General features: G+C 38.3%; 1 protein-coding gene across 4 annotated transcripts in view; it reads left to right on the forward strand.

The window, feature by feature from the left end:
* The window catches only part of Cpeb4 (cytoplasmic polyadenylation element binding protein 4), a 63510-nt gene extending 40103 nt beyond the window's left edge, over positions 1 to 23407 (forward strand). For 2 of the 4 annotated variants that reach the window (XM_015997597.3, XM_015997598.3), the window contains 7 exons: positions 7613 to 7636; positions 9246 to 9419; positions 12624 to 12713; positions 13271 to 13389; positions 15456 to 15570; positions 17733 to 17914; positions 19088 to 23407. In XM_015997597.3, coding sequence (XP_015853083.1) covers positions 7613 to 7636; positions 9246 to 9419; positions 12624 to 12713; positions 13271 to 13389; positions 15456 to 15570; positions 17733 to 17914; positions 19088 to 19315 — 932 coding nt within the window. In that variant the 3' untranslated portion in view covers positions 19316 to 23407. The remainder of the gene's footprint in view (positions 1 to 7612; positions 7637 to 9245; positions 9420 to 12623; positions 12714 to 13270; positions 13390 to 15455; positions 15571 to 17732; positions 17915 to 19087) is intronic. The other 2 variants (XM_006978862.4, XM_006978863.4) reach the window with 1 other exon arrangement.
* Positions 23408 to 24839: the final 1432 nt, after the last annotated feature.

Consider the following 24839-nt stretch of genomic DNA (forward strand, 5'->3'; position numbering starts at 1 on the left):
GGTTTGTTAGCCACAACAAGAGAGTAGATGTATGAGAGATACTGGGCCCACCAGCTCTTCCGGAAGATGTGTAGTACACTAAAATCTTACTCTTTGATCACATTTAGGTCTCTTCATGCTGCAGTGGCAGAAATAATAATAATAATAATAATAATAATACATCTATATAGTATAATCTTATAATATAATATAGTAGCACAAAAGTATCCAAGTTAAAACCTACCCCTACAGGTGTTGGCATAAGGATGAGGTGCATATCCCTTCCATGGAACAAGGTTTACCTTTTCTTGTAAGCTAGATCCAGGCTCAGATCTAGGTACAGGAAATTACAGTGAGCCAAGATTTGGGATATGGCTGAATGATCCCAGGTAAGGTAGTTGGCTTTATCTATGTTAATTTCCTCATGAAGTTGTTCAGTTGGATCACTTGCCTGTAGGACTCATCTTTGTGAAGTGAAAAAAAAAAAAAACAACTCTCTAGTAACTTTCCCTTAGATATCAACACATTTAAATTTTAAGATTCTTTTGTTATGCCATTCCTTTTTTCTTCATTAATATTTATTTTTATGAATAGTTTATTTTTAGTGACTATTACTTGGCAAAGGAAAAATAATATAATAAAGATGACCTTTCTCCCCAAGTTTTATGTTTTGAAATTTTATTGGTCCATAAACTATAGTGGGATGCCAGATGCTTCATTTCCACTGCTGCTTATATAGAAGTTTTATTTCTTATGAAAATATACTGACTGGGGGTTAATATCATGTCAAACTAAAAGATGTGACAATGAAGAAAACTAAAAAGATATTTAAAAAGGAGAAACTCTGGCACCTTAAGACAGACCCAAGAATGTGAAGTCATGATTACCATGGTCTCGGGTTAATATCCAGCTCCACAGGGCCCAAACTAGGTTTTGTCAGATGTGAGTGACCTGGTGTTAGTTTTAAGTAGGAAACCAGTAGGACCAGATGCCAATTTATTCATGTGTACTGAAAAATGAAACTTGTGGGTAGACCAAATGCCAGAACTGACTCATTCATTCTCCAGTATTAAAGTCAAATATACTAGAAAATTGTTTAAGTGGGGGCAGGAGAGATGGTTCAGTGGTTAAGAGCACATACTGCACTTGCCTATGACCCAAGGCTCAGAAGCACTGTTACTTCATCTCCAGGGAGATCCAACACCTCTGGCATCCTCAGGCACCTGCACTCATGTGCACAGACTGACACACATAATTGAAATATAAAGTAAAATAATTTTAAATGATTACTTAAAATTCATGAAATCAGAGTAGGTTAGAAAAAGACGACAGTGAAACCTTCAGCACCTTGATTTAGGCATGGGTGTTGGCTATTCCTTCAGCCATTTTTATAAAACATCCTGGCAAATGGGCCTCTTCTGTAATAAATCGATCTTATTGCACTGATTCTTAGTAGCTTTGCTCTGAGGCTAGGTCAGATTTGAGTGTATTTTATATTGGAAGTCTGATACATGGGAGTGAATGTGCTTAATGAAGACAGGCTCAGGAGTTACAGAAGCCTCCCATCTTGCAGGGTTGAAGATCACTTATCGCACCAAGCACAGAGTAAGTCAAACTAACACCACTGATTTTTTTTTGGTTAAGAATATATATACACACTAAGGATTTACAAAACGGAGTGACAACATCATGGGATTATTAAGATGAACCTGTAAAAGTTTTCTGGGGAACAAGTTTTCTCTTTGGTATTGAGATAAGTAACCCAAACCACCACTTTTAAATATTAGCTCCCTCAACTTTTTGCTGTTTTAAAAAGTGGATAATAAAAGCTTGATACCATGTCACTTTATCACCAAGACTGAAAGGGCTGCAGGGAGCTCTTCTTCCTGGTCACCATAGTTTATTCAGACTTTAAAAACCATGGAAAGTGATTCTGTCCATGAAGCAGTATGTTTCTACATCTTCCAGAGCTTTACCTCACTAGTGTCACCAGTAAGAGCCCTTTTCCTCCCCCCTTTGAATTAAAAATAAGATCTACTTACCTCTCCTTTTGAACATTTTAATGCAAAAATTTGAATGATAAAAGGGCTTTCTCATCCACAGATCACATGACTTCTTGTTTTGCTGTTTTAGTCACCCATTTTCATACTATCCAGTAGCCTTCATGGATGAGTGCCTTTTCAAAGATGTGCTAGTGTAATTCAACCACTAGTGATTAAAACTCTGCAATATTGCTCTCGTGTTCTTTCTAGGGGATTACATACCTCCCTTCTGTGTTATAGAGGTTTTGTTTTTATTATTTTTCCTGAGTAAAATTCTTGGGCTTAAATGTATTTAAAAATCCAAACTTTCTAGCTACTTTTTGGATGCCATATTAGTGTATTAGTTTGCTCAGGGGACAGTAACAAGCGTACAGACTGTGACTTAAATAAGTCATTCCCCTACAGTTGTGGAGGCTAGTCACTTTTTGGGGCCTGGAAGTCAGTCACTTTTTGGGGCCTGGAAGTCAGTCACTTTGTGGGGCCAAGAAGTCACTTTGTAGGGCTAGAAGTCACTTTGTGGGGCCCAGAAGTAACTTTGTAGGGCCTCGGAGTCACTTTTGGGGGGCTAGAAATCACTTTGGGGGGCTAGAAGTCACTCTGTGGTGCCTGGAAGTCACTCTGTGGTACCTGGAAGTCACTCTGTGGAGCCTAGAAGTCACTCTGTGGGGCCTGGAAGTCACTCTGTGGGGCCTAGAAGTCACTCTGTGGGGCCTGGAAGTCCAAGATGAAGGCATGCCCAGTAGTCATTTCTCTGAGACTTCTCATTGGTGTAATGATGGCTTCTCCTTACATAGTCTGTCCTCTTTACACATTTACAGCCTAAGTTCTTAGAAGGACAGGGTCATGTGGGATTAGGGCCCACCAAAGGTCCTCGTTTAACTTAACCCCTTTAAAGACTGTATCTCTAGCCATCATATTCTGAAGTTCTTAAAGGTAAGACTTCAGCATATAAATCACCCATAATGATTGTCTTTTACTAGTAAATTTTATGTTTTATGGTTCTGAAACATAAGCTTGAAATGTAGTTTCTTAGTTAAGTAAAAGTGCTAAATATGAGCCAGACTTACCTCTAAGTTTTTTTCTGGTGTGACTTAGTTAAACACTAAGTTAAGTGTTGACTGGAAGATTAATTAAAGTAGTCATCCCTATGTTGAAGCTTAATTTTACCTAAGGAAACCACTGTCACTACCACCTCCATTAAAAAGAGAAGTCTGTACTTTTGTTCTATCATTTTTCCTTTAATTTTTATTTTCAGTTCTCCATTCTTGACTATTTTAGCCCTTAGAATGAACTGTTTCAAAGTTAAACTTTGGGCACAAGAAAGATCCCAGAACAACAACAGAATGTTAGGTTTTGGAACTCATATATAGTTCTTTTCCTCTGGTGATGTCTGTTCATTTAGAAGCATCAAGTGTTTTCTTGTCCCAGAGAAGGAGTGTCAAGACATAGCTTTTAAAGGCTATCAAAGACAACTGTCTCTTAATTACAGGTTTTAGAATGAAGGAGGGAGATTGTTTGCTTGGATGTGGGCAGAAATCTGTCAAAAAGGAGAGTGTAATTTACCTTGGAAAAATGTAGGTTGTAGTCACATTCTTTGAATGCTACTGTACCAAAAAACTGATGTGACATAGTAAATTTTAATTACCAGCTATACGTATAAATTAATTTTGACAGCGAATTTATTAAAAGTTGATTATAAAATCACTTAAAATTATTATTTGCATCTTTGTTGGACTGTATGCCTTGATCTTGGATGTAGGCATCCTGTCAGCTTTTGGGATCCTGTCCTCTTTTGTTCAAAGATTAACAACTATAAACTTTAGGTCTTTGAATTTTATCTTTGCTGTGTGTGTGTGTGTGTGTGTGTGTGTGTGTGTGTGTGTGTGTGATGCTGTTACACAATACAATAATATTTGCACATGTTAAAAAGGGTCACATAATAGATGTTTTTTTTTTATGAATATATCCTGATAGGGATACTTTGAAATGAGGGAAAAAGGATGCTTTTTAATAAACAAATAGAAACTCACCTTTATAATGTAATATGTTCAGAGAGAGAGAAAACTTTTTCTGTACCTTCTTTGCAATTCTAGCCCACAGACTAATGGAATATTTCACTAGAGGGAATTTGACTGTGAATATAAGGCTGATAAGAAAACTATTGTAAGCAGTCCTGTAGAGGTGTTTTAGAAATGAAGCACTTATCAATAGAACTAATAACGTGGACCCAGAAGTTTTAGACATTTATGACCATATGTTTCAAGCACATTTTTACTATTCTTGACTCTTGTTAGTTCTAGACATTAAATCATTGAAGACTCTATAAGTCCAAAGTAAGCAGTAAAAATAAAGGTAGGGCCATACAAATGGTATTCATTTTAACTCTAATGGAGACTGGGGAGGCTTTAACCTAGCAAGAGGAGCATGTATCTTTAAAAAATCGTAACAGTCTAGCAATACAAGCATGTATCTAATAAATGATAACAACTGACACTTTAGTAACTTTGGGGAAATTCTTAGCATAGTATACTTCAGCTGACTTAGCTAGAACTTTTCCAAAGCATATGTGTCCTTGTAAATTTTCCCCTTGTCACTCCATTAGTGTTTGCAAAACATCAAATGACAAACTATCCTTTCTAGTCATGAGATTAGAAATCTGTGTGGCATTTTCCCCAGGAAAGTCTGTGTTGCAAGTATTTCATGACAATGTGTATCCCAAATATAACCTGGTGTCGGTGGGGAAGGGGTGTTAGTATGTCTTTATATAGGATAGAGAAGCAGCATTTAGCATTTAATTACTACATGGATTCTAGTTGTGTTGGCATGTTCATCAAAGCTACAGTTTGTTTACTTTTCCATATATGTAACATGTCAAAATTCACATGTATAAAATATAAGTGAAAATAAAAAATACATTGTCATTTTAAGTTCCAAACATCATTATTTTTCAGTACTAAGTTTACACAGATTTTTCTGTTTGATTTTTAAAGTTTTTATACTTGTAAACATTATGTACCTGCAGCCTATTTTCCCTTAATATGGGAAAAGATGTCTGATTAGTTTTCAAACATTAATCCCAGAATTTAACCATAAATCCCTCTATATTAACCATTTAATTTCATGGTACATAAATAAAAACTGAGAATTCACATTTGAAGTTTTTTTGTTTTTGTTTTTCGAGACAGGGTTTCTCTGTGTAGTTCTGGTGCCTGTCCTGGACCTTGCTCTGTAGACCAGGCTGGCCTCGAACTCACAGAGATCCTCCTGGCTCTGCTTTCTGAGTGCTGGGACTAAAGGCGTGTGCCACCACTGCCCAGCTGCAGTATTTTTTATCCCTATCTCTTGCTGTTCTTGAAGGCTTTGGGGCTTTGTTAATTTTTTTTTTTTAATGAAAGCCATGTGAATTTTTATTTCACTTTGTAGCTTTTGAAAGCTACTCTTTCAAATATCTGTTTTCTCAGGCATTGAAGTAGCATCAATCTACTTGTTAAGATAGAACTTAGAGTTCCAAGTCATTCTTTTCCTGAACTCCTTTGTCTTTGAAGTGGTTATCTAAATAGAATGTTCTATTTTTAAAAGCAGACACCCACTTTTGTCATGTCACTTGTCTTTCTAACCTCTGTCTGGTAAGTTGGAAAGTAGCTCTTTACCTGCTAACCCTGAACTTGATGGAATGAACACCTACCAGGCTTTCCTTGAGGAAGTCTTAGCGCTGTTTTAGTCCTTTACTCCAGTAGTTCAGTGGAATCCAGTGCTTTGTAGTAATGGTAGAAATGTATTTTGGTATGAAAACTAATTTTATTTTGCAAAATAATCACCTGTTCTGAGTAAACTGATTTGTGTCTAGAAGACAGAGTAAAAGTCCTGGCAGTTTTTAGAGTGACATTTAATTCAAAAGCCTATCCCAATATCCTGTTTAAACACAGTCCCTAACCAAATCCTACTTGTACTACACTCTCTGCCTGAACATGGCAGCATCCTGTGGCATGGCAATCCTAATACTCCTGCTGTTTTTCTCTTTAAGATCTCACCTATATTCCATCCCTGCCACCACCTTACATACAAGGCATTCTCCTCTGTCCCTATTACACATACTACATAACCAGCAGAACTGTGTTCCCCAAAGACACCCAAGACTGAAGATGGTGTTCTATGTTTTCTCCTATACATTTATTTATTTATTTATTTATTTATTTATTTATTTATTTATTTAAAATATGTATGTTTACCTGGATGTATGTTATGCCCACAGAGGCCAGAAGAGGGCGTCAGTTCCCTTGGGGCTGGAGTTACAGATGGCTGTGAGCTGCCATGTAGGTGCTGGGAATTGAACTTGGGTGTGTGTGTGTGTGTGTATACACACACCTGTGATAAAGTTTAATTATAGATGAGGTATGTAAGAAATTAACAATTTAATTTTGTTGATTTTAATTTAATTAAACTGTAAGAAAATTTATATGAATATAGTCTTTCTTAAAATATCTCAGAAGTGACTAACAGGCAGGTAGTACATGCAGCATGAAAACATTGGACAAAGAGATGATCCACATCTCGGACATGATAGAGAAGGGAAGTGCCAGGTTCCATAATGCTACTCAGAACTTTAAAAATGGTATTTCTGGAATTTTCCATTTGATATTTTCAAATTGAGATGTACCATTGGCAACTGAAACCATGGAAAATGAAAGTGGGTAAAGAGAGGTCACTATAGCCATAAGCATGGCTCATTATCATTACAAAAGGCTATGTGACTGTGGCATTTATGATCACTGGTTCCTTGAAGTCAAAGCCTCAGGTTGTTTTATCCATTATGCTTAGCAAGACCATGGGGTCAGGAAATGCTGAATTGAGCCAAGGCCCTTGAACAGGGTGAACTTCAATGCCAGTTCATTTTAGAGAGAGCATTTTCTCAGGATGCTCTAAAGTTTATGCTGTTTCCTGTGATTCAATGATTACTTTTCAATGATTACTTTGAACTGCAACTGACTTAATGACAAAATGCCAAACCTTCAGTTTTCAACATTTGGGGCTGGGTTGAAGGGTTGTTTGTTTGTTGGTTTGTTTGTTTGTTTGTTTGGGGATACAAAACTGTTGAGTAAAGCCAATATATAAATTGCCTAAAAATTTCATTTGTTATGATTATCTTCTATTTGAAATGAACAGAAAAGTACTGTAAAATGTGTATTCTGTAATGGTGAAAAGTCACGAATTCAATATTGGTATGTTTACTAAATTGTTAGGTTGGAAATCTTAGAGAAAATATAATCAGCACAGAGCTAATTAGTGTAGATCATGTTGCACAGAGCCTTAGCTTCATAATGTCTTGGCCCTGGGTGATGACTACAGCCAAAGGTTTCCTTTAAAACAAGTGTTCAGTAAAGATTTGTGGGTCTTTGAAGTTCTTTTTAAAAATGCATGACACTGATCACAACCATCCAATTCCTTGGTTTTTTGATGACCAGGAAATGAAGAATGTGGCCTTCTTTTTCCATTTCAAAAGCTCATAGATGAAATCTCAGTGGATTATTTGACAATGTTTGAAAGGTTGTTTTTGTTTGTTTTTTTGTTTTTTCTTCTCATTTGACATGCAGCAAGGACTTATGGGCGAAGGAGAGGTAACATCAATGTTTCTCACTTTTGAATGTACAGTTCTATATTGAGAGGACTTGGGTTTACCCAGTTTATAATCTCTGTGGGGAAGGAGTGAAGGGCAGTGTATGGGTTTGACCTTTATAGAATCTCTGTGTTGTAGTTGGAGCTGTAGACATTCTAACTGAGGAGACTTAAAGAGCTGGATAAATTACCTAAATGGTGGGACGGGGATTGAATTCTCTGTATTAGATATTTAGCTGACTTATAGCTAAAGATTTATCTTTTTTAACTCCTTAGAAGAATTTAAGAATTTTTTTAAAGATTTGATTCATTAAAAGCTAGACTTGTCTAAAAAATATCTCTAATTGGAGAGTCATTTATACTTATGCAACTTATATCAGCTTCTTTTACTAAGTAAACATGGTGTATTTATTTAGTTTAAAATATGAACTGAATAAATGAGTAGTTCTACAAATGCTCTAGAAAGAATAGGGAATTTTAAAGACTCATTTCCTAGAAGTTCCCAACTAAACTTAATTTTCTTGTCTGTAATACTTTGCTAGTTGATAAGAGAATAAGACCATTAAATTGCTTAGATTTAAAATGTGATTTAAAAAAAAAGATCATTCAGAAAATAATCTCCAATTGTAGAGCCATTTGGGATCATAATTTACTAATAGCACATAGGATGAATTTGTGACAGAGACGCTATTGTTTATGCTCAAGAATGGAAGTTACAACGGTGGCAACCAAAGGGCGTGTGAGAGCTCCAGTAAAGGAGGAGACTTGAGATCATTTCTAGAGTACAGTTGACAGTTCCTCAGAGAGCACCTAGAAGTTAAAGCAGCCTGAGCAGGGGGAAGCCTGAGAGACTGCAGTTCTCTGCACCTCTGTGCTTTGCTTATATTATAGACATTTCTATTTTCCCACCAGGTGAGTATGGGAAGACTTATGCACATTGGTATTTCTAGTCTTTTCTGCTTTCCTATGTATTCCAGAGGATAGGAATTTTTAGAATAGTTTCTCAAAACAGATGACATCCTTGGTAAGCTGTTAATCACTCAGCTAATATGTCTTTAGCATGCCTCCAGATCATAAATGCTGTAAGACTAGAAGTTGAAATGGGTACCAACATTAAGTGGGCTTTGATATATCTTATTAGTTAATGTAAACTGAGTGCTCACTTAAAATTGACTTGCTCATTTTAAGTACATTCTTAGGAAAGTATGCAGAAGCTGTACAATTTAGTCTGTTAAAGAAATTTATGTGACCAGCATTTTATAGCTAAATTTAATATTCCATGTCCTTGTGTAGGTTGCCATGGGGCACTGCCAAGGCAGTGCAGTCTGTTGCCAACAGCTTTCAAAAGAGTGCTCTCTTCTACTGGGCTTCCATTTCATGTGCTGAAGCTTCTGGATTCCTGTGGGATACTTGAGTAGCCCCTCTGTTTAACCAACTAGTCTCTCTGATTCAGTAGACTCTAAGGTGATAACAATTCAAGAGCATAAGTGATCCTGTAGGGAGCAAATAAAAGCAGCAGTTTTATCAACTCATGTTTTTCCTTGGTGTGTGTAGTCATCAGTAACAAGGAGCCCCCTTTCTATTAGCTTTCTATTCTGCTTTCTGTTTCAGGTCAGTCTTCACTGTTTCCGATGGAAGATGGATTCCTGGATGACGGCCGTGGGGATCAACCTCTTCATAGTGGCCTGGGTTCACCTCACTGCTTTACTCACCAGAATGGGGAGAGAGTGGAACGATATTCCCGCAAGGTGTTCGTGGGTGGATTGCCTCCTGACATTGATGAAGGTATATTCAGGAAAGACTGTTTGGAGCAGCATGCCACGTGGTGGCCCAGGGGGAAGTTGTACCTAGGGTTTGCTGTCATCATCCTTGTCTACCTGGTTCTGACTCTTCAGTCTGCTCACCTTGTTCTCTTGTCCTGTCATCCTATCATACGATAAGATTAGTTGCAGGAGGAAGAGAAGCAGGACTGTGGGGATGAACTGAAGCAATGACAGATTCAATGGAAAGAGGAAGACCTCAGAGAAGATTTCCCAAGGATTCTGTTGTGGACAACATGGGCTTAAGTGCCCTATTCTGTTCTGTCCAGTTTTATTGGGTTTTCGGGGTGTTTTTCTTTGCTTATTTTCATTTTTTCAAATTTTAGATTAAGCATGAACTTTTAAAAAATGTCTCTACTTGTACTACAAGAAAGAAAATCTTAAAAGTGATTAAATTTCACATTTACATGTTCTCTAAACAGCTGCACTATTATTGGGCTTGTTTATAGAAGCAAACAAGACAGAAAGCCCATTTGCGGAACCTACATTCTAATATAGGGGAAGGTGCATGAAAAGTATGAAAGCATACAAGAAAGCATCAGAGAGCAGGGTTTGAAAGCAAACAGTGTTAGGGAGTCTAGCATGCAAGGAGTCTTCTTAGATTGGGTAGCTAAGGAAAGTCACTTTAAGGAAGCCGTATTTGAGCTGAGACTTGAATCGTTAGCCAGCCATACAGGGACCTGGAGGGATTCGTTACCCAGTAATATTGAGTTCACTTCTCGGTTTCAGTGACCCTAATAAAAATCACAGTGGCAGACCATCCAGCAATCATACAGCCTTGGATACTTTCTGTTTCTTTTGTCTTGGTTTTCTGAATGGAAATGGAAATAGACTAATTCATGTTCTAGAGAATAGAATTGATTTCTATAAAAGTCTGTAAGATCTAATATTTAGTCATTTGTCACTTAGACTGAGATCAAGTTTATCAAGCTTCTAGAAGGTTGAAGATGATAACAAACACACTTGTTAAGTGTCTTGATAAAACTGCTGAAATTTCAATTCCATTCACACTCGTTCTCCATATCACCCTCAGAATGCAGAGCTTGAAAAATATTGTATTCTGGAGAATTGTAATTCTGGAGAATTACAGAATTTCTTTGGGACATGGGACAAGAGAGAGATCATTTGAAATTGAATAAGCTTTGAACCTGAAACAGAAACAAAACCAGAATTAGTACTTGGATACAACTTGAACAGTCCAAGTACTAGTCAGGTAGCCCAGTATCCTGTGACAATGCCCCTAAAGGAACAAAGTTGAAATGCTAGCTTGTAGTCATGGAAATATGGTAAAGAAAGATAGACCACTGAACACCTGAGAGGGTGCCAGGAGCCCTCAAGGCTGGGCTCCTTCTCTCTGGCAAGGGAGCCTTGGTTGTTACATTTGGATTTGATTTTCTTAAGCTGGAGCTGAGAGGGTTCCAGTTTTGCATCACATAAGCTGAAGCTTTTCCTTTTGTAGTAAGGATTATAGTTAGTTCTTTTCTCACCATCTAGCTCTCCTTGCTCAGGAAAAAAATCTCTTATGAACCACACAACTTCCAAGTTAGCCTAGCAGCATTCTCCTGCAAATCAGTCTTGTTTGAACTAAGTTGTGCAGAAACAGGTATAGCAGAATAGACTGCACTGTTTCACAGTTGGAGGAAGAAGCTTAAGACAAGGGGAAGAACAAGACTAGGAAAACCCATGAGATGTTGGAGTTGCATTGGAAATATCAAAATATGTGTGTTGGCTTTTATAATACATCAAAGTTATAAACATGTTTGTTTGCATGTGTATTCATTTATTTCCTATCTTTATCTGCTGAAGAAGATTTGGAAATAATTCATATTCTCTAGTTATAAGCATATGGATTTTTCTTTTTGCTGCTGAAAGGAACCAAGACTGCTTTATAAAAAAGCATTTCATATGTTGACATGATTTAGAGATGAGGCAGGAAAACAAGATATAATGGAATATCTTCCTGAGCCACAAAGTGTCAAAGTGCTTTTCTCTCTGGGGCCTCTTACATGAATAAAGGTGCTAAATTGATACTATTGATGAGGCTTCTGCCCCAGAACCCAGTCACCTACCTAAGATTCCTCCACTAAGTTCTTATCACACTGGGGATTTGATTTCAGCATAGAGATTTGCAAGATGGAATGCACAAACATTTATTCCATAGCAGCATACTATAGAACAGTGGTTCTCAACCTTCCTAATGCTACGACCCCTTAATACTGTTCCTCATATTGTGGTGACCCTGACCATAAAATAATTTTTGTTGCTACTTCATAACTGTAATTTGCTACTGTTATGAATCATAATGCAAATATCTGGTATGCAGATGGTCTTAAGTGACCCCTGTGAAAAGGTTGTTCAGCCTAGGGGTTGTGACCCACAGATTGAGAACTGCTGATATAGAATGCCTGGGAGAGCTGAAAAAGTCTGGTGCTTCAGGGATATGGCAGTTAATGCAGCTCTGGATGGGATTCTTGATCAATAATAAAGGAAAAGATTTTGTTGGGTTTTGGAAAGAAGTCTGAGCACTGGAGAGTAATTGGATCAGTATTGATTTCTTGACTGTGGAAGCTATATAGAGATGTGTAAAAGAAAGCAACCTTGCTTTGAGCTGATAGTATTTAGGAATTATAAAACATAATGTCAGTTAAAGATGATGGATAGATAAATTGATTCATATATGTATCTAGCTAGAGGGAGAAAGAGGAAAAGCAAGAAGTTGAGGCAGATGTGCTGAGTCGTGCGTGCGATGAGTATATGAAATAATGTAGGAGCTCTTCACACTGTTGTTGGAGATCAATTTTTATTAAAAAGGACAGCAAGAAAAGGTGATATCAGGTGATGAGGGAAGATGGGATGTAGGTAATGGACACATGTCATGAAAGAAGATAGCTAATGTTCTCTAGTTTTACCTTTGTTATATTTTCTTTCTTTTTCCTTTGTGTCTTTTCTTTTCCTTATGTGCTGGATAAGTATGTAAAAATGTAGCTGACAGTGAAAATTGGAAACCCCAAGTGAAGCTCCACAGCTTCACAATGTGTGTTGTAACTGGGTAGAAGTTCACTGAGATGTGCAGACTCTGGAACTGGGCACATATTTGTTTGGCCATATTCTAGCTTTGGGATGTTTTATTTGTGACTCATTGCAATAAAATGGTTTCATCTTTCATTAGAGGAGATCACAGCTAGCTTCCGTCGCTTTGGCCCTTTGATCGTGGATTGGCCCCATAAAGCAGAGAGCAAATCTTATTTTCCACCCAAAGGTAATTCTTGAGGTTCCCATTATTCAAGTACATTTTATCCTCAAATTGTCTAATAGTGAGCATTTTCATAAATACTTACTTTTATGGCAAAAGATTTTATTATTAAATTTGTATTTTTCTAAATGTGTTTTTAAATTTTCTACCTAATATACTTTTAATTCAGTTTTAAATACACATTGCAAGATGTTTCCAGATACTACCAAATAGAACTGGTGAGAAGACTCAGTATTTATGGCACACTTGACAACCAAGGTTCTGTCCCCCTGCACTCACATGGTGAATAAGGAGAACCAGCTCCTGCAAGTTCACCTTTGACCTTCATGCATGATCTAGACACACACACACACACACACACACACACACACACACACACACACACACAAAAGATACTACTAAAATGAGCTGTTGATATGTTCAGACTTTTAGTAGGAATGTTGTTTTGATTTTTTTATATTTTCTATTCTTTTTCCCTTAATTTTACTTTAAGCTTTTTATCCTATGTATGACAAAGACAAGAAAGCCTGTAAGTCTTACTTTATGCTCCCCACCCCCACCAGGCTATGCATTCCTGCTGTTTCAAGATGAAAGTTCTGTCCAGGCTCTCATTGATGCGTGCATTGAAGAAGATGGAAAACTCTACCTGTGTGTATCAAGTCCAACCATCAAGGATAAACCAGTAAGTTTAACTTAGCATAAAATTGCCTTTTGTTTACGTTTCCATTCACCTGCTTTCTTACTATGTTTTCTACTTAAATTTATATATTTGAAAATAGAATATAACAAGTCTTAATACGTATTCTTTGGTAATTTCATACATGAATACAATGTATTGAGATTCCCACCATCCCCACTCCAGCTTTTAGAAAACATACCTCCACTACATCCTACTAACTACATCATCTCTTCCTCCTCCTTCCCCATTCCCCCTCTTCATCATCTTCCTCCTCCTAATAACTTACCATATATATATATATATATATATATATATATATATATATATATATATATATGCATGGGTGTAAAATCATCCTCTAGAGCATGGTCAACCAACTATGGGCCACAGTACTGAAAAAAACTGACTGTCCCTCCCCTAGCAGCCACCACCTACCCAAAGCATTATGGATGGGCCCTGTGAGCATCTGCCCTACCAATACTGGAGTTGTGACTGGCTTGATCTTATGCAGGCAACCATGGCTGCTGCAAGTTGGTGAAGACATTATTTTTCAGCATCCTCCCCAACCTCAGCTCTTACAGTCTTCCATTCTCTATTCCTCAATGTTTCTGAGCCTTTTGGATGAGGGAGCGTGAGATAGATGTCCCATTTAAGAGAACACTCCACAGTCACATGATCTGTGCACTTTGACCAGTTGTGAGTCTCTGTATTAACCACCATCCACTGCATAGAGAAACTTACCTGATGAGCAGTGAGATATGCTTAATCTATGGGTAGAAGGATAAATATTCAGAAGTCAGTTTGATGCTATGTCCCTTTAACGAAATAATAGTTGGTTCTCCTCTAGAGCTAGTGACCTACCCAGCTACAGTTTCTTGTCCCAGTTAATGATATCAGACATGAATTCTGTCTTCTGAAGTAGGGTGTAAGTCCAATAGAAAGCTGTTGGTTACTCCCATAACATTCATGCCACTATTGTACCAATGGGCAGATCTGCCAGGCTGGTTGTTATTGTAGCTCATAGGGTTCACAGCTGGATAAGACTGTCGATGACTTTTCTTCCCCAGCAGCCTACAAAGCACCTTCTAGGCTATAAGTGGGAAGGTTTAAATGGAGACGAGGATGAGGGGGTAGGGCAGAGGAGGGGTTGGGGAAGGGCTAACACTGCATATATTTGAAAACCCATATGGAAACTATTTTATAAGCTTGTGTGTGTATACATATACATCCACAGAGAGAGAGAGACAGACAGACAGACAGACATTGAGAATGAGGGAATTAGAGTTACATTATACAGAGGAACGATGCTCCCACCCAAAGCCATAGGTTATCAGACAAAAAGCCCAATGCCAGGTGTGGGATATACCCTAGACTATTGCCATTGCTCTTAGCTACCAACAAAAACTTAATGGGAAGATCTTATGACTAAAGACATCGCACACTCACAGGACACGGAAAAATCAAACTGATGCATAGGATGTACAAGAGTGCACAACCAGGCCTGGCTTAGGTACATTATTCTTGATTGGGCTAATGGGCACTAAAGTGTTTATCAAAATAATACTTCTCAGTGGTTAAATGCACTTTCTACCTTTGCAGAGGACCTGGTTCAGTTCCCAGCACCCCAATAAATAAAAATAAATAAATCTTTTAAAAATTCTGCAAATACTAGCAATTTATTTACTTTGAAATAGTTTTCAAAACAGTGTAACAGATTCATTAGTATCAATAGTAAGTTTGCATTTCCTGGGTATGTGCTGAGTCCTATTTTATTTACATTTAAATTATGTAGCTCTTGCAAGGATAGGTAAAGTAGAGGTCCGGTAAACTGAAAAACAGTTAACTTGTAGGTAATTAAAGATGTATGGGAGTGTTAAGGGATTTGGCTTATAGTAAGTAAACAATTCATGGAACATTCTTACTCTGAAATGAAGGGCAGGGAAGGCAGATTTTAAGCCTTTTAGTTTTTACAGCTTTATTGATTTGTGATGAAATAGGTTATTGTAAAATACTCTGCAATAATTTTGAACTTTTTTTTGATATGAGATTTTGGTTTACACACTCCTTAGGTGCAGATTCGGCCCTGGAATCTCAGTGACAGTGACTTTGTGATGGATGGTTCACAGCCACTTGACCCACGAAAAACAATATTTGTTGGTGGTGTTCCTCGACCGTTACGAGCTGGTATAGTTAAACAGACAAAATCCCTATATCATTAGCACATGTGTGACTTCCAGCTGAAATACTCCATGAGCTTTGAGTTAATGTGCAAGAGAGAGAGTTCTAGAATCCAACTGTTTGGGTTAGAATTAGTGTGTTCTGTTTCCTACTAATAGTTGAGCAACCTTGGACAAATTATGTAAGTTTCTTCATCAATTTTCTCATCTGTAAAAATGAAATCAAAAGTGTGTGTACTCTATAGTTGGGGACTCAATGACATAACTGACTCAGAGTGCTTAGGTGGAGCATTGTAAGATGCTAATCATTGTTTGTCGTTTATCTTGAATCCCAAAGCCCTTTGTATTGAGATGTATAGTCACTTCCCAAGTCCTCGGTTTCTCAGCAGCTGTTTACCGAGCCCCTAAATACAACTTCAGTCCAGCATGTTTTTAGACTAATAACTATAATGAAATTACATCCCAAATTACATAAATAACTTGAGGTTTAAGAGTGTAAGATTAAAGTGAATAAAAATATAGTTTTATGTTTTTAACATTTCATGGAGAAGATGCATTCACTATTTCAAGTTTTAAAAATAGAGTATCTCTTATTTATTCTCTACAGTTCCACACAATGTATCTTGATTACTACATTCACCCCAGCTTCCTCCAGGAACCTCCTCCCTCCATGTCCTTTCCTTGTTTTTTCTTTTCATTTTTTGTGACCCATGGAGTCTACCTGGTGCTGGCTGCTGGAATGCTGGCTGCTCTTGGCCCAGCTGCCGTGCCCTGTCAGGAGACAGGGCTGCAGTGCTCCTCCCAGCCTCCTGGGCTCCATTCTTTCTGCCCACTTCGGGGATGTTCTCCGAGCCTGGTGGGGACAGTTGGTTGGATGTCTCAGTTAGGACTGAGCACTCAGCAGTCACTTTACTCTACTTACTTTGACCAGGCATGAGTCTCACATTGACTGCCCGCAAAGAGCCCAGCTTCTCTGGCTAAGTTGAGGGCAACACTAATCCATGTGAATAAACAAACTCTTGGGAGGCAGTTTGACAGCACTTAGCAAGACAACAGTGGCAGGTTCCCTCTTGGGTCTGCGGCCTCCCAAGCCATGGGCTTTTGCCCAGGTTTACAGTACCAGGCATGAATTCCTTCCTGTGGAGAAGGCCTCAAATCCAGTCCAAACGCAGTTGGTCACCCCCTTACCCTTGTGCTACAGTTGAGCACCAGTGAGCACATACTACCTGTCAGGTTATGGTATAGTAGCATCCAGTGTTCATTGCTGTGTGATACCATAGATGGCTTTTTCTCCCATTGGTGGTCATAGCACCTTCTGGCACTATGAAAACTAGCCAGTATGTTGTTTCTTCAGCAGTCTAGTTATGGTGGACAACCCAAGACGACAGTGGTGACAATCTGTGTTGTTTAGTGGACCGCTAGATGCCATTGATCAGTGACGCACAGGGAGGTTTCTCCAGCCTGCACTGGGATTTTCATTCCCTAGTCACTGCTGGCAGAAGTGTTGTCTCGCCTATGTTCAAACTCATTTTTTTTTAGATTTTATTTATTTTTATCTTATGTGTGTGTCTGTGCACCATGTGTGTACAGTGCCCCCAGAGGCAAGAAGAGAGCATTGAATCCCCTTGGACTGGAGTTACAGTTGTGAGTTGCCATGTGGGTGCTGGGAATCAAACATGGTTCCTCTGAAAGAGCACCAGTGTAAGATGTGCTAGTGAATAACTCAGTATAAGCAAAGGTACCAGACTTTGATGGTGAGGGGATTCTGAAGGGCTCCCAAAGAATCTCCCAGTTAACTTTCTAATGTTCAATTTAGTAATCAATACCTTGCTAACCAGTACAGACATGACAGTAGTGCAGCCTAGAGCAGGCAAACGTAGGTGCCAGGCCCAGCCCTGTCACCTGTGACAGCCTTGGAGCCTCGGTTTTCTCAGAAAATTACTGCCTGTTTCAGAGGTTATGAAAATGAAGAGGGCACATTGTAAACCAACCAGCTTACTGGGTGAATAAACACTCACCCAGCAAAAAATTATTATAATAATATTTGATTTTAATAATGACTATAATGATGCAATCTCAGAGGTCACATAAACTTTGTTTTGAGGAAACTGTAGGTGTAAGCCAAATAAGTCTTCCTGATTGTAAATGTCTCTGCTCCTCTCTTTGTAGTGGAGCTTGCAATGATAATGGATCGGCTGTATGGAGGTGTCTGCTACGCTGGGATTGATACTGACCCTGAGCTCAAATACCCAAAAGGAGCTGGACGAGTCGCCTTTTCTAATCAACAGAGTTACATAGCTGCTATCAGTGCCCGCTTTGTTCAGCTACAGCATGGAGAGATAGATAAACGGGTAAGTCCTGGACTGTTTGGAAAGTTCTAGAAATGGTACACCACCTGTGCTTGATGTACACTGGCACTGATACCCAACACTCTGTGACACTCTACTCTGAAGTCTTCATTGGTTATTTTATTGTGCTAGTCTCAGTCTGAGCTGTAAAAACAAGTCTGGTGGATTATGCCTACTGTTTCAGGCCATGTATAGTCTATGTCAGTGGTCGCTCACTAGTCTAAATAAAGAGGAAGCCCGGGCTAAAGCTATAGGTGATGGGCAGGATGTGCTGTAGCACAGTCACATGCCTGCTTGCTCTTGTTTCATACTTCCCTGTCAGTGTGAGTTTCAGAGCTGGGGTTTATCATTAGAAATGCTTAGGTTTGGTCCTCCCTAGGGAACTCCCTGGGTCAGTGTTCAGTCCCTCTCTAGGTCCTCTACAGAGTCTGGGGATTAAAGGCTAACTGCCCTTCCTCATCTTCCAAGTGCTAGGGAGTTCCATCCAGGAGTCTGCCAATCTTGCTGTAGCTGGTGGGTTAACAACAGGTTATTCTAATGCTTGAGAGGCTCAGATGACAGTGGGCTGACTGAATGCTGGAACAGGCCCAGTTCTGTAAAGTCCCCTCTCACCTTTAGATTCAAGTAAACCACTCTCATCGACAAAGAACAAAATGAGGTTTTAGGCTGTGAGGGCCACAGCCACATCATGTTTCACCAGTCCCACCAGCCAGGCTTGGCAACCTCTGAGAAGTTCATGAAGCAGAAAGCAAGCATCTTCTTGCCCACTAACCCTTGCAGTATGCTATTTTGTGGAAGATGGAAGTGCTTAGATGGTTTTGTTTACATTATAATTCCAGTAATGACAAAAAAAATATATAGATCCACTAATTAAAACAAGGGTTTCTGAGGAAAACCTCCTGAGAGTTCAATCTCATAATGCTCTAAACAGTTGGTTTTACTTTATGATTTCTAATAAAATTCTTCTTTTGCTCTTTTGTTTGAAAGTTTATTTGAGTAAGACAAGCATGTAAATATAGATAGAAACATCTTAGGATAAAATGGACGATCTTCATTTCAGTAAGTCATTGCTGCCCTTCCCTGTTGATACCTTGGCACAGGTGGGTTGAGGCACAGGATAAAAGCGTGCTTGCACATGGTCTGAAATGCCAACTTCCTCTTATCTCTCCATTGCAGGTGGAGGTTAAGCCATATGTCTTGGATGACCAGCTGTGTGATGAATGTCAAGGGGCCCGTTGCGGGGGGAAATTTGCTCCATTTTTCTGTGCTAACGTTACCTGTCTGCAGTATTACTGTGAATATTGCTGGGCTGCTATTCACTCTCGTGCTGGCAGGGAATTCCACAAGCCCCTGGTGAAGGAAGGTGGTGACCGCCCTCGGCATATTTCATTCCGCTGGAACTGAAGGATGAATGGCTCCAGAGCTCGTGTGCAGGCCAAGTGCCCTCTTCTGTTAATTCCGACCCTTCCTCAGCCTCTTCACGCTGGCATGGCCTGTGTAGCAGTGTGTAACTAACAGTAGTAGAATGAAAAGAACAACCTACAACATAGGTATTTTGTAGACTCTCGTGTCACTACAAACAGTATGTTTAAACTCCTTTTTCACATTGCCATCATGTTGCATGCAAGTTTTCATTCTCTTGTTTTGCTGGAGACTAAGAGGATCCAAACTTGCTGCAGCATTTTCTTAGAGGAGAGAAATATTAACAGAGAAATGAGACAATATTTTGAGTTTTTAATTGCTGGTAATGATATAACATATAAGAATACTTTATTGAGATAACCACCAACAGTAACACTATTGTCTATTCTGACACAGTCTCCCCCAGGGAAGTGCTCTTGCCGTTTCCTTTCCTTTCTTTTCTTCCTTATCTCTTCTATCCTTGTTCCTTCTTAACAGCAACGGAGGAAGTTAGCAGTTACTAACAGGAAAGAGTATGTCAGAACAAGCAAATGATGAGCAAGATTGAGCAGCGTAACTGGAAGGGCTTTGAGGTGGAGTATGGTTTGATCATGCCTCAAATGCATCACATTAGAAAAAAATAAAGCAGGCAGAGCTGAGTTTGTTTTCTTTGGAATAATTCTTAAAATTCTGAATGTAAGAATTGGGTGACTTTACTACTGAGGGGAGTGCATTTATTTACTTAACTGACTTCCTAGTCACAGCCCCAGGAAACCTACCAAAGCTAGAATTAATGATATGGTAGGAAAAGAAGAACAAATGTATACATTTTAATTTTTTTTGCTCTATAGAAACTCTATAGCCTAATTTACTACATCATCAGCTGTCAGCCTCTGCTCTCCATTTTGACATTGAAAACAACATCATACCTAGACATACCTCAAGGATAAAGTTTTTGACTTTGTGTTACACTATACTTGTAGCCAAAACTGGAAGATAAAAACAGCATACAAATTGGCTGCCCATTGGCTTTGTTTTCCATTTGAAGTTACTTAGGAATCCTGTAATTTAGTTGTAACATAGAAAACGTGGGGGGGAAGGTTAAAAAAAAAAAGTCAAGTAGTTGCAAAGTGTTTTGCACTGTTGAACTAAGTAATTGTGTAAATCTGTGCAAAAGTCCGTATGTTTATCTTACTCTTCCTATAAAGTACAATACCATACACTTTCCGAACTTAGCATGGGACATAGTGTTTGAAGTGCCAACTTCATCAAGTAATGCATGCTTTATTATAAATACAACCCTAGCTTTGAAAGATGTTCTTATGTTTTGAACAGTATGCTTCAGAGGTAAATTTAAAATTGTCTCTTGAAGCCCTGGTCATGGAAGTAACTTTTTGTTTCATTGACTTTCTCTTATTAAATGCCCTACCGTAGTTCAAAGGATGACTATCAGTGTGCAAAGCATTTACCAGCAGCAGCCTCAGTGCAGTCTTGCTAGCTGTGCTGCCCAACAGTACCATCTTGGATCCTTCAGAACCAAAGACTTGCCCCGCAGTGCTGTGTCATCGCCTGGCTGGTGACCCCTCTGCTGTCTGTAGGAAAAGCAGCCCTTTTTTTTTTTTTTTTTAACACAGGCTTTAATGAACTACATATACCTGTTAAGTTCCAAAGGTCAAAATGGAGGCACTTGCTGTCTTTAAGAGTCCAACAGAAGGAGGGAGCCGCCGTCCAAGACTCCCCTGCTAAGAGAACAGTGAAGCAGTCGTGCCAATGGAGAGTGCTCTTGTGTAGCTGGTCAGGGACGTATTTTCTTTTCTCCTGAACTACATGATTCTAATTGGAATGTTCATTTGCCTCTTTTTCTTCCTTTACTGCTTGTAGGTGGCTTGGGGTGTGCTGTTGTGCCGTTCCTACCCAGTAAATGGGCGTGATGAGTTAAGAAATAACACTGCTTGAGAACTAGCTTTGAATAGTTTTCCCTTTGTACATGACCTGCTGAATTTCGGTACAGTGTTTTGTAGCTAACTTATTTTGTCATGCACATGATGTATATTTGTTATGCACTACTTTTGTATATCTTGTTTTTCCAACAGTGAACATTTTTAGGCACACTTTTCACTGACGGGATATCTCTTTATGCAATACCTCAATTTTTCATATTGCAAAGAGTAGCTTTTTGTACTTTTATTACTGAGAGATCTTCATATACTTCATTTTTTAATATAAATAATTTTAATAAATTTTATTTTCTTATATTCTGCTTTTTATACATTTCAGTGCTCTGCATACATTTTAAATTATGAATGTTGTGCACTGGCAATGCTATTTTAGAGTCTGCAGAGAAGAGAAAGCATGTTGCTTAAACATCCTTCCCCAGCACCAGCTATTGGTGTACCTATAATTTAAGAAATAGTCTATGTAAAGTCACGAATTAATGAAAAAAAATTCGCATGAAAATGACAAGATAACACTGTAGTTCCTAAAGAAAAAATTAAATGCATAAGCATAGGGTAGAAATTTAAAATAACAAAATTGTCTACAGCTTCTTACTAAGTTTTTTTAAATTATTCATAAAATGCAGACATTTTGAGTGAATGTTTAACCATTTTTAATCTTAATTAATTGATGTTATGTGTTTGATTCAAAGATGTCTGCTCTTTTAAATTCTATATAATAAAACAAAATCGCCTGCCACAGGACAGGTTTGTAATGTTAGTATGCATGACTAATGTAAGAAATTGTTATTCTGCTAATATTTACTTGTGATTGTGTGACAAGCGTGTTTACAGATGATTTGGTTCCACTTCTTTACAGGGCATAAACAATGATTATCTATTACTCTGAACTTTATGATTACATGTCCTTCAGATTACATGGGATTGTAGTTGGGAGTTACCATGTAACTCAAACATAATTAACATGTAATTAGTTTACAGGTTTTAGGGTATCACTTCAATTTACCAAGCATGTAGTTCTAGCGCACTAGCATGGCACCAGCCATGTATTTACAATGTAGTTACAGAGTAATTACATGGTTATTTTTGCAATGTAAAATAAAGTGTTTCTGATTATTTTCTATGTAAAGGAACTCCCCCCCACCCCCGCCCCCTGGCTTTGGTATAATATATATACTTCTCCATACACAGACCTCTGCAGAATGCAAACTAAAACTTGCAGTGAATGAACTTAGCATTTATGAGAGTGCTGTTGGAAAGACTTGATAATTCACCCCTTTTGTTTTGAAGAGTTGAATCTTCTGTTAAAAGGTGATTTAAAACTTGAATGTGATGAATTGTGGCAAGCTCACTCCAGTTATGTGCAATACTTATCTCACACTTTGGAAGATCTTTGCAGTGTAATTCTTTGTTTTTAATTGCAGACATTTAAAAATGTCATTTTCTACTGTTAAGAGTAATCCTCTTTCTTGCTGGTGTTTCTAAAGAAAAGAATCAGAAATCAATCTTTCTACTAATGTAAATTTGAGATTATTTTTAAAAATGGAATAAAAGAGGTTTTGGTCATTTGCTTTATTTTATTATCTTATTTTAAAGCTACTGTGATTGATAGCATTGTAAGAATTGGGACAATATTGTATTCAACTGTTTTATTTTTTATATTTTTAAAATTTAAAGTATAATTAGTTTTTATAATTTCATCAGATTTTTGTTATATTTTTTTGAAAGTGAAACTTTTAGCAAGTGGGTGTCTAGTTTTTACTAATCCCTGATTTCCCAGTGATTGCTCATATTATCAGAAGGAAGCGTTATTTAAGTGCGTCAGTTAATTGTACTACTTGGCTGAATTTCCATATAGTTTTTACTGTGTATGGGGAGGTTGTAGTATTTATTCTAGCATTTTAAATAAGGGTAATTCATTTTTTTATTAAAGTCATTTTCACGTTAAGTTCCTATTTTTGTATGTTCTACTCTTAAGTTATATAACACAGTTCCTTTTTTAAAAGAGTTCATTTGTTGAAGTGCTAGTGGAAAATTAATGTTATTAAATAGTTTGCAAATGACTATTTATACCAGTATGCATATAATTTTTAAATATTTGTAATGTGAGATGTTGAATGAATAAAACTTTTAACTCAGATTTCTTTTACTATACTTATTTCTTTTTAACATAAGTAGATCCCCTGGTTGGGAATATAACATTTTTAAAACACTAGAGATGTCCTCTTAGGTCCCTACCGAACCAGCCAGTCTGACAAAGTGTTTAGTCATCTGAGTGCTCAGGCCAGCATTCCTGGCTTATGTAAGTTGTAAGAGCTGGCAGCTCAAGTGTCTTTGGCCTTGCTTACGAGTTCTGCTGCCCTCTGGTGTGTGTGTGTGTGTGTGTGTGTGTGTGTGTGTGTGTGTGTGTGTGTGTGTGTGTGTGTGTGTGTGTTTCTGGGGTGGGGTATCAGCCTACGATCTACATGTTCTCTCTTCCTCCTGGAGATTGAACCCAGGACCTCCCATGTGTTAAGCACATGTTCCACCCCTGAGCCTCATCTCTAGTCTCAAAACAAGTCTCCTTTGTCTTTGAACACTCAGTTCTTTTGGAGACCGGTATCACAGCCTATGACCTCTGGGGTTATAATCCCATAGCTCAGGAACTATATGTGTTGTGTTTTATTTGGTCCATGTCTCATGTAAACTACTGAGTATTGTAATGTGTCAACATTTCTATTTTTAAGATACATTTAAATGTTCAATGATAAATTACAACAAAATATATTCCAAGGATATCTGGGTTATGAAGTAAGGTATCTGTGCTTTCTTCCTGCGATATACTATTCTCAAGAGTAGGAAGGAAGGTCTTACTGGAGACAAATGGACTGTGAGATGTTTTACTTCCTAATTATCTTTCAGCCACTGGGAATCGTTGGGGAGTGGGTCAGACGGTGGACTATGCCCAGGAGTTGTAGGTTACAGGAGCTTCGGACACATGGGTCCTGGTTTCTCTTAATTGGCAGTTTCCAAGACTGACTTCACAGTATACTGAAGCTCCCCTAGGAAGCTCCTGTTCCTTGTTAGTCATACACAGAGCTGTTTCTGTCATCCAGCCCTGTCCCATGCCCAAGCAGTCTCCTTAATCCTATTCTCAGCCTGTAGCTGTTTGGATTATGGTTCCACTGATGTGGACCAGCACTTACCACAGTTGCCACAGACTCAAACACATCTCCACATAAGCCACCAGCTTTGAATCTGCCATCCTGGATATGCTGTCTGCCTTTCTGATCATATTGCCTCCTTAAAAATTATCATTTGAGAATTTCCCTCAGTATTCTCCCTCCCTCGTATTCTGAGGATCGGAACCGCTGGATCTGGAAAGGCAAGAATTGGGGATTTATCTAGTCATTCTGGGCCTCTCTGATTAGAGAACATTCTGTTTTGACATGCCTGGAGTCCTCTCTGGATATTTTTAAGTGCTAATCTTTCTCTAGTCCAATTGGGTGTCACCACTGGCCATCTGGGATGTCTTACTGTGACTGCCCATGGTGACAGAATTGGAAAAGTACAACTTGTCTCAAGGAAGTTAA

The sequence above is a fragment of the Peromyscus maniculatus genome, chromosome 8, assembly GCF_049852395.1.
Source record: "Peromyscus maniculatus bairdii isolate BWxNUB_F1_BW_parent chromosome 8, HU_Pman_BW_mat_3.1, whole genome shotgun sequence".
NCBI lineage: Eukaryota > Metazoa > Chordata > Mammalia > Rodentia > Cricetidae > Peromyscus > Peromyscus maniculatus.